General features: G+C 43.3%; 1 protein-coding gene and 1 pseudogene across 1 annotated transcript; one reads left to right on the forward strand and one right to left on the reverse strand.

The window, feature by feature from the left end:
• The first annotated feature begins 5111 nt into the window (after positions 1–5111).
• On the forward strand, positions 5112–6284 carry LOC123153257 (peroxidase 1-like). Its single transcript, XM_044572462.1, has 3 exons — positions 5112–5249; positions 5370–5858; positions 6009–6284. Exons 1-3 carry the CDS (start codon positions 5112–5114, stop codon positions 6282–6284), a joined length of 903 nt encoding a protein of 300 aa, XP_044428397.1.
• A 1013-nt stretch (positions 6285–7297) lies between these two features.
• LOC123151858 (epoxide hydrolase A-like) lies at positions 7298–9408 on the reverse strand (annotated as a pseudogene).
• Positions 9409–9640: the final 232 nt, after the last annotated feature.

The following is a 9640-nucleotide window of genomic DNA, read 5'->3' on the forward strand; positions in this document are numbered from 1 at the left end:
ATGATGCAACCAGAAGGTTTTGTCAATCCTAAAGGTGCTAACAAAATATGCAAGCTCCACCGATCCATCTATGGACTGGTGCAAGCATCTCGGAGTTGGAATATACGCTTCGATAAGTTGATCAAAGCATATAGTTTTATACAGACTTCGATGAAGCCTGTATTTACAAGAAAGTGAGTGGGAGCACTATAACATTTCTAATAAGTATATGTGAATGACATATTGTTGATCGGAAATAATGTAGAATTATTCTGCAAAGCATAAAAGAGTTTTTTTAAAGAAAGACCTCGGTGAAGCTGCTTACATATTGAGCATCAAGATCTATAGAGATAGATCAAGACGCTTGATAAGTTTTTTCAATGAGTACATACCTTGACAAGATTTTGAAGTAGTTCAAAATGGAACAGTCAAAGAAAGAGTTCTTGCCAGTGTTGCAAGGTGTGAAATTGAGTAAGACTCAAAGACCGACCACGGCAGAAGATAGAAAGAGAATGAAAGTCATTCCCTATGCCTCAGCCATAGATTCTATAAAGTATGCCATGTTGTGTACCGGATCTGTTGTATACCCTACACTGTGTTAAGCGAGGGAATACAATAGTGGTATAGGAAGTAGATCACTGGACAGCGGTCAAAATTATCCTTAGTGGAATAAGGATATGTTTCTTGATTATGGAGGTGACAAAAAGGGTTCGTCGTAAAGGGTTACGTCGATGCAAGTTTTGACACTAATCCAGATGACTCTAAGTCTCAATCTCGATACATATTGAGAGTGGGAGCAATTAGCTAGAGTAGCTCCGTGCAGAGCATTGTTGACATAGGAATTTGCAAAATACATACGGATCTAAATGTGGCAGACCCGTTGACTAAACTTCTCTCACAAGCAAAAACATGATCACACCTTAGTACTCTTTGGGTGTTAATCACATAGCGATGTGAACTAGATTACTGAATCTAGTAAACCCTTTGGGTGTTGGTCACATGGCGATGTGAACTATGGGTGTTAATCACATAATGATGTGGACTATTGATGTTAATCACATGGCGATGTGATCTAGATTATTGACTCTAGTGCAAGTGGGAGACTGAAGGAAATATGCCCTAGAGGCAATAATAAAGTTATTATTTATTTCCTTATATCATGATAAATGTTTATTATTCATGCTAGAATTGTATTAACCGGAAACATAATACATGTGTGAATACATAGACAAACATAGTGTCACTAGTATGCCTCTACTTGACTAGCTCGTTGATCAAAGATGATTATGTTTCCTAACCATAGACATGTGTTGTCATTAGATTAACGGGATCACATCATTAGGAGAATGATGTGATTGACATGACCCATTCCATTAGCTTAGCACCCGATCGTTTAGTATGTTGCTATTGCTTTATTCATGACTTATACATGTTCCTATGACTATGAGATTATGCAACTCCCGTTTGCCGGAGGAACACTTTGTGTGCTATCAAACGTCACAACGTAACTGGGTGATTATAAAGGAGCTCTACAGGTGTCTCCAAAGGTACATGTTGGGTTGGCGTATTTCGAGATTAGGATTTGTCACCCCGATTGTCGGAGAGGTATCTATGGGCCCTCTCGGTAATGCACATCACATAAGCCTTGCAAGCATTGCAACTAATGAGTTAGTTGTGAGATGATGTATTACGAAACGAGTAAAGGGACTTGCCGGTAACGAGATTGAACTAGGTATTGAGATACCGACGATCGAATCTCGGGCAAGTAACATACCGATGACAAAGGGAACAAAGTATGTTGTTATGCGGTCTGACCGATAAAAGATCTCCGTAGAATATGTGGGAGCCAATATGAGCTTCCAGGTTTTGCTATTGGTTATTGACCGGAGACATGTCTCGGTCATGTCTACATTGTTCTCGAACCCGTAGGGTCCGCACGCTTAACGTTACGATGACAGTTTCATTATGAGTTTATATATTTTGATGTACCGAAGTTAGTTCGGAGTCCCGGATGTGATCACGGACATGACGAGGAGTCTCGAAATGGTCGAGACATAAAGATTGATATATTGGAAGCCTGTGTTTGGACATCGAAAGTGTTTCGGGTGAAATCGACATTTTACTGGAGTACCGGGAGGTTACCGGAACCCCCCGGTAACCTAATGGGCCTTAATGGGCGTAGTGGAGAAAGAGGAGAGGAGGCCTAGGGGCTGCCGCGCGCCCCTCCCCCCAAGTCCGAATTGGACAAGGAGGGGGGCGGCGCCCCCCCCCCCCCTTCTTTTCTTCCCTCTCTTCCTTCTTCCCCAAGTCCTAATCCAACTAGGGAAAGGGGGGGGGGGTCCTACTCCCGGTAGGAGTAGGACTCCTCCTGCGCGCCTCCTCCTAGGGCCGGCCGCATCCTCCCTTGGCTCCTTTATATACGGGGGCAGGGGGCACCCCTAGACACACAAGTTGATCTCTAAGATCGTTCTCTTAGCCGTGTGCGGTGCCCCCTTCCACCATAGTCCTCGATAATATTGTAGTGGTGCTTAGGCGAAGCCCTGCAACAATAGAACATCAAGATCGTCACCACGCCGTCGTGCTGACGGAACTCTTCTCCGACACTTTGCTGGATCGGAGTCCCGGGATTGTCATCGAGCTGAACGTGTGCTAGAACTCGGAGGTGCCGTAGTTTTGGTGCTTGATCGGTCGGGCCGTGAAGACGTACGACTACATCAACCGCGTTGTCATAACGCTTCCGCTGTCGGTCTACGAGGGTACGTAGATCACACTCTCCCCTCTCGTTGCTATGCATCACCATGATCTTGCGTGTACGTAGGATTTTTTTTTTGAAATTACTACGTTCCCCAAAAGTTAGAATCATTCAACATGGACACAAAGTTTTATATCCCACCTCGTTATGTTTCGCTACAACAATGTAGAATTTCAAAAAAAACACTATCACGTGATCATCCTTCTCCCTAATCTCCCAACAACCGCCATGTCACCAGCCACCCCCTGCCCACTTTCTCCAAGCCGATCCATCCTCCTTCTCAAGCTCTCCATTGCTGACCACCTTCCCCTATGCCAAGGTGCTTTAGGGCATCGCGTGCTCCTCCTCAAGTTCCCCGTTGTTGGCCACCTTCCTATTCTCCCACATGTTCCATGTCGTGACAAGCTCCTCCTTGAGCCCCGTCCCCCTCACCGTTTTATCGAGCCCACGGTCAACCACATTTTTTGTTTATATTCGTACATACTAGAAACACTATTTATTATTTTATAAAACAAGGTTGTGAAATTATTTGAGTTATGGTTATCAATTAATGGATTACTTAATTTGTGGTCTGGTAGTGGGATTAGTGGAGTGTTATGTTGTTTTTTTTTCTGAAATTAGTGGAATTATTGAAAATTGTGTTGTTGAAACTTGTAAAATTAGTGAAATTGTTGAAATTTGTGTTGCGATTTTTTTTTCAAAATTAGTGGAATTGTTGAAATTTGCTACTAAATTGTAAAATTATATAAATACCTGTTTTTGAAATTGTGAATTATTAAAAATTATGGAATTATTAAATTTGTGTTCTAAAAGTTTTAACCTTGTTGAAATGTTATTCAAATTTTATGTTAATGATTTTTTGAAATATGACTGAAAATACCGAAAAATATGTTTATGACTTTTTAAATCATTGAAATAGGTGTTCTGCAAACATTTAAATATTACTAAAAGTATTGAAATATTTGTACCTTTTTTAAGTGATTGAAATGTGTGTCTAGAAATTTTGCAGTAATTGGAATTTATGATTCTCAATTTTTTGAAAATTAGCAAAAATATTGTTCTATGTTTTTGAATTATTGAAATTTTAATAAATAATTTAAATTTGTTTCTATTTTTGAATAAAAATAATTTATATGGTTTCTTATTAAAATAATTTGTTGCTTTGTGGGCTTTTAAAAATAGTCACTGCAATAATATTTTGAAATACTCGCTGAAAATTAATTTTGATTTTGTAAAAATGTTTGTTTATTTTATTTTAAAAAATATCATCATATTATTTAGGTTTCAGGTATATCAAATGCTGAAAATCAAATGCATATAGGAAAGGAATATATTACAACATGCCTGCCATGTTTAGAATGTGGCAACCTCTTTAGGCGAGCGGAAGTCCGCTACCTAGCGACTCTGCTAGAAATATGTATTGGCGTCCAAGGAATGGTTATTAGGCCTTGTACAATGCAAGGTGGTTAGTAGAGGTGCTTACAAAAATAAATCATTTTTTTCTTAAGCATCCGTGTCTATTCGTGAATGGTATACGCTTAATTAGATACCCTGCCTATAGAAATAAGCATCCATGCTTTAAAACATGGTTTATTTTCCTAACAATCCTTTAAGCACCTCGCATTGTACAAGCCCTTGTACGTTTGTCCCGACTGCGCCTGTTGCTAGGATGAGCAATGAAATGTTGGCTCAAGATTCAAGATTTTAATTGCTAACTATATACACTCAATACATGGTATCATCCACCGCCATCCAAGTACAATGTTTAGCTAAAACCCATTCTTGCGTATGATTTAGACAAAAGCCAATAATTGTGACGGTTGTGCTCGGACTATGCATGTACCGACTCGCTCATGAACTGGCCTCCAATTGTTTCACAAAAAATGAACTGGCCTCGCGCCGCCCATTTTTCTCCCGTTGTAGACGCGCACCGGCGGTTCATATATGTCTGTGCATTTGTTAATTGAGGCGGTTGTATCAGAGAGGAAGTTAGCACATGCATGTGTCGCACCAAAGTCTACGTAGCTGGCACATCTATAAATAGAGGGAACTCCGAGAACATTCCCATTCAACCAATCCTACATCACGTAAGGAAGAACAAGAACAAGCAGACAATCGCGAACCAACCACAGGTTACACATGTTGGATGGTTAAAGGGATAGTGGTATCCTCGGTTCATCAGGGTTCAAGTTTTGGTGCTCGCATTATTTCTGTATTCATTTCAGGATTTTTGGCGATGCGCTTTCAGTGGGAGGAGACGTTCCCGTCGACGACGAGGCGCCTACGGTGACTTCGTAAATCTCAAGATGATATGCCGGCTCAGTCTGTACTGTGTTAAAAAGACAGAAGCTTCATTTACTTGCGTAGCTAGTCAAGGTCCATGGCGAGCGGGTCTTTCCTGCTCCCTCCGTCCCTACTGGTTCTCGCAGCTAGCTCGGAGATGGTGAAGATCATCTCCGCCGCGCCCAGCCTCGCCGGACCGTTCCTCTGGCTTCATTTCCACGACTGCTTTGTTAGGGTAAGCACATCTCTCCACACTCAGTGTTCCATTGATCATAATGGCTTTGTGCACTTACAGAAACATGTTACATGTCCATATACTAATGGTGTGCGTACGGGAATGCAACGCAAAATGCAGGGCTGTGACGCGTCTGTGCTGCTGGATTCCACCAAGGGCAACCTGGCAGAGAGGGACGCCAAGCCCAACAAGAGCCTGCGAGAATTCGGCTCCGTGGAGCGGGTGAAGGCCAGGCTCGAGGCCGCAGGCCCGGGCATCGTCTCCTGCGCCGACGTGCTCACACTCATGGCCCGCGACGCCGTCGTCCTGGCCAAGGGCCCCTCCTGGCCCGTGGCGCTCGGCAGGAGAGACGGCAGCGTGTCCAGTGCCACGGAGGCGAGCGACGTCCCTCTACTCACCCGGATTTTCGCATCCAAGGGTCTCGGCCTCAAGGACCTCGTCGTCCTCTCCGGCGCCCACAGGCTCAGCACGGCGCACTCCCCGTCGTTCGCCGACCGGCTCTACAACACCACCGACAACGGCCTCGTCGACCCGTCGCCGGACAGCGAGTACGCGGCCAAGCTGAGGCTGAAGTGCAAGAGCGTCGACAACAAGCAGGGGCGTAGCTACGTACACCTACCTGGTGTCACTGGCACCGGGTCCAATCTACACTTGCTTAAGATAATCCATTGATTTAGTGTATAGGTCATTGATTTTTTGATGTGTTCTTCTACGTGGACACCGGGTAATCTTCAGTCTGGGTTCGCCCCTGACAACAAGAGCATGCTGTCGGAGATGGATCCCGGCAGCTACAAGACCTTCGACACCAGCTACTACCGCCACGTCACCAAGCGCAGGGGGCTCTTCCGCTCTGATGCCGCGCTGCTCACTGACGCCACCACCGAGGAACACGTCCGGTGCGTCGCTACAGGTAAATTCGACGACGCGTTCTTCAGGGATTTCAGCGAGTCCATGGTCAAGATGGGCAACGCCGGCGTGCTCACCAACGGCGACGAAGACATACGTCCTCAACTAGAGAAACTACCAGCGGATTAATTCCCTGGAACAAATGTTTGTTGACAAGTGAATCGATATATGAATCTTTAATCATAACACTTTCGCAGCACCAGATGGTGTTTGTTAGATTTGTCTATTGTTACTGCTCGTGTTCAGAAATAGAGAGTTAAACATTCTTAAATCAATGGAAATTTTATAAAATTCATGAACGTTTTGTAAAGTTTGTGAACAATGTTAAAAGTTCATGAATATCTTTCATATTCGTGAACAATTTTTAACTTTATGAACATTGTTTAAATTCGTGACATTATTTCCAATTTGTAAAATCATTAAAAGAAGAATCCGTTGTTTTTCCAAAATATTATAAGTGTTTTTATAGAAAAATCAAATGAAATAACAAAAATGGTTGAAAAATCGAGCAGAAAAATATTTGTCAGCACAATATGCAATTTAAAAATATTGGAAATTATTTTAATAGAAAAACGACCAAAACAAAATCTCTGAATACTTATCGAGAAAAACCTGCCAGCGCAAGCACATAGCGCTACAAGTGCGGCTGCCTATTGCACATTTTCTTGCTATCACGTGTGTTAACCCAGGACAGGAGCTCTCAGACTTGGTTATTACAGTCGATTCATTCAGTTCGGTTTTATATGTGTCAGGTTGCACTTTAATTATGCTGGGCATGGTGGTGTTTTTCTTAGTTGGCACCGTGTTGGCTTGTTGTTTTATGCAATATTTCTTTTTGAGAGGAAGGTAGAATTGTTCGGTGTTTGGCTATTGTTTTATTACACATTTTAATTTCTTTTTGAGAGGAAGGTAGAATTGTTCGGTGTTTGTCTACAGTTTAGTCTCGACAACGAGCAATGGTGATCACGTGAGCTCCTTTGTTCCCCACAGACCACAAGCAAACAACACAGTTGGCGCCTATTTGACGCCTTAATCACCCGTGCAAACACAGTTGGCGCCTATTCTTAATGGGCCAGCCCATTGAAGCGCTCGAGCGCACGAGAGGGAACACACCAAAGTGGAGCAGGTTGTCTCAAAAAAAAAAACCCAAAGTGGAGCAGGTGTAATTATAGTAAACATCACCAATGATACAAGTAGTGGACAGTAAAAATATACTTTCATAAACATGTCCGTACTTTTTCAACGTAATAATACAATGGTCAAAATATAAATTTTCCAATAACCATGCACATTTTGACCTTATTCATTATGTATTCATATACTACCTCCGTTTAGTTGAATTTCTTTATGAAGCTGATTATGAGCGCACTAATTTCCTCTGGCTTTTCTTCATTTATGAAATGCCCAACATCTTTCATTATCACCACGCCATCAAGTAATGGAACAAACTTCTTGAAGCCACCTTTGTTAATGAAATCTTTTGCGCCCGCAATATTGTATGTTAGATCTAAGTCGCCAACTATGAACTTCGTTGGTACCATTATCTCAGCTCCCGTCCATGGCGAAGTTAACTCCCATGTCCTAAACATAGAACAAATATTCTTATTAGACAAGAAAATTGTGGGGTGCAGTCCAGTTACCCTAGAAAAACTTTTCTTCCATTATTTCTTTGAGAGATCTATGGTAATTACATTTCTACGATTAGATTGTGGATGATGTACACCATTAGTTTATAAGACAACTTCACGTGGCATGATGGAGGACAAAATATAAAAATATAAAAGTTTTGGGAAAGTAAATGATAAAATGAATATGGCATTATTGTGGACAAATGTGAAAAAATAAAAAAGTTTTATATATTACGAGTAATAATATATTACAGGTTTTGAAGCATCATAGCAAGGTGAACTTGCTCCTGAGACATATTTTACAAATTCATGGTAAATATTTCTTGGAACTCCATTAAATTTGGGGAAACCATTTCTCACTCATTCAGTTAATTCTAAATGGAGTAAGTAGTGTTTCCAAAAATCTGAAGCTATGTATTATATATTTTGTAATAATATTGGTCATATCTAAAATACAGGTTAGTATTTGGACCTAAACATATATAGCATATTGCAAAAATTGTAGATATATTTTCTTTGAATCAAAATCTAGTCTTTTTTCTCCAGAAAATTCTTATAACTATAAAACATATCATTCTAGAAATTATTTTATTACAATTTGAATCAAATTTTAGGTTTGGGTCTTCATGTTTAACTTACGCTAATAGTTAAGCACACTTATCCATAAGGTAAAAAAAAAAGCTCAAGATGAAAATAGTCCAAAGTAAGCAACTTAGTTACTTATTCAGGGCACGGTAGTAGTTGAATCCTCCGGTGAAACCAGACTTGTCAAACTGGGTCGTGTAGTACTTGACGTCCTCATCTGTGATCCAGCTCGGCAAGGGCACCTCATCATCTGGTGAGCCCCACCCGCTCTTCGGGATGAACAGTGGGCTAGCACTTCGATCAGCGAAAACTTTCTTAGCACCAACTCTGTACCGAGGCGTTTGAATTCTGCTTCAATTGCCCCAGGATCCTACAAATTAGCACCATATTGGTCATGTTGACTTGGCGTGCAACTCCAGACACAATGTATGAATTGAAAAGGCAATGGCTGATCAAGAGTTTTGCTTTGCATGGTAGTATCTACTAGTACGTACCTGGAAGCTGCAGATGTAGAAGTCGTCGCCGTAGAGAGCCCTGACGGCGTCGACGGGCTTCACCGCGGGGCTCCGAGGGGTGAAGGGGACGCTCAAGGCGACCAGAGCCTTCACCCGGTCAGGCCGAAACTGGCACAGGCTCCAGGCTGTTATGGCGCCCCAGTCATGCGCCACCACGAAGACCTGCTCCTGGCCGAGGGAGTCGATGAGCGCAACAAGGTCGCCGACGATATGCAGCGCGGTGTACTGGTCCGGGCCGGCGGAGGGCGCCTCGGAGTCGCCGTAGCCAGGCATGTCGGGGGCGACGGCGCGGTAACCGGCCGCGGCCAGCGCGGGCATCTGGTGCCGCCAGGTGTACCACAGCTCCGGGAAGCCGTGCAGCAGCAGCACCACGGGCGCGCCCGCCGGGCCGGCCTCCGCGACGTGCAGGCGCACGCCGTTGACCTCGACGCTGCGGTGCGTGATGACGCCGTCGGAAGCCATCTCTTGGTGACGAACTGGCGATGGGAGTAAGCAGGAGCAGCAGCAGGCTTAGAGCTCTTTGAGGTTGATGGTGGATGTGGCTGGACTCGACGGGCCGGAACACACTATTATAAGGAGTGTGGGTGGATCGCAGGGGTTGCGTGTTCTGCAGGCGCATGCATGGTTACCGCTGCACGAGTATTGCACGACATCTCCATCTTCTTTTTTCTTTTTTTCCTTTTTCTTGCGAGTACGTCATCTCCATCTCGCCTCATTCTTTCCGCCCCCCCCCCCCTGCTTCTTCCCCTCACCACTT

Source organism: Triticum aestivum, chromosome 7A (assembly GCF_018294505.1).
Source record: "Triticum aestivum cultivar Chinese Spring chromosome 7A, IWGSC CS RefSeq v2.1, whole genome shotgun sequence".
Classification (NCBI taxonomy): domain Eukaryota; kingdom Viridiplantae; phylum Streptophyta; class Magnoliopsida; order Poales; family Poaceae; genus Triticum; species Triticum aestivum.

Coding starts and splice junctions, on each gene's coding strand:
- LOC123153257 (XM_044572462.1), top strand. CDS start 5,112: ATGGCGAGCGGGTCTTTCCTGCTCCCTCCGTCCCTACTGGTTCTCGCA. Junction 5,250..5,369: donor TCCACGACTGCTTTGTTAGG/GTAAGCACATCT, acceptor CGCAAAATGCAG/GGCTGTGACGCGTCTGTGCT. Junction 5,859..6,008: donor ACAAGCAGGGGCGTAGCTAC/GTACACCTACCT, acceptor CCTGACAACAAG/AGCATGCTGTCGGAGATGGA.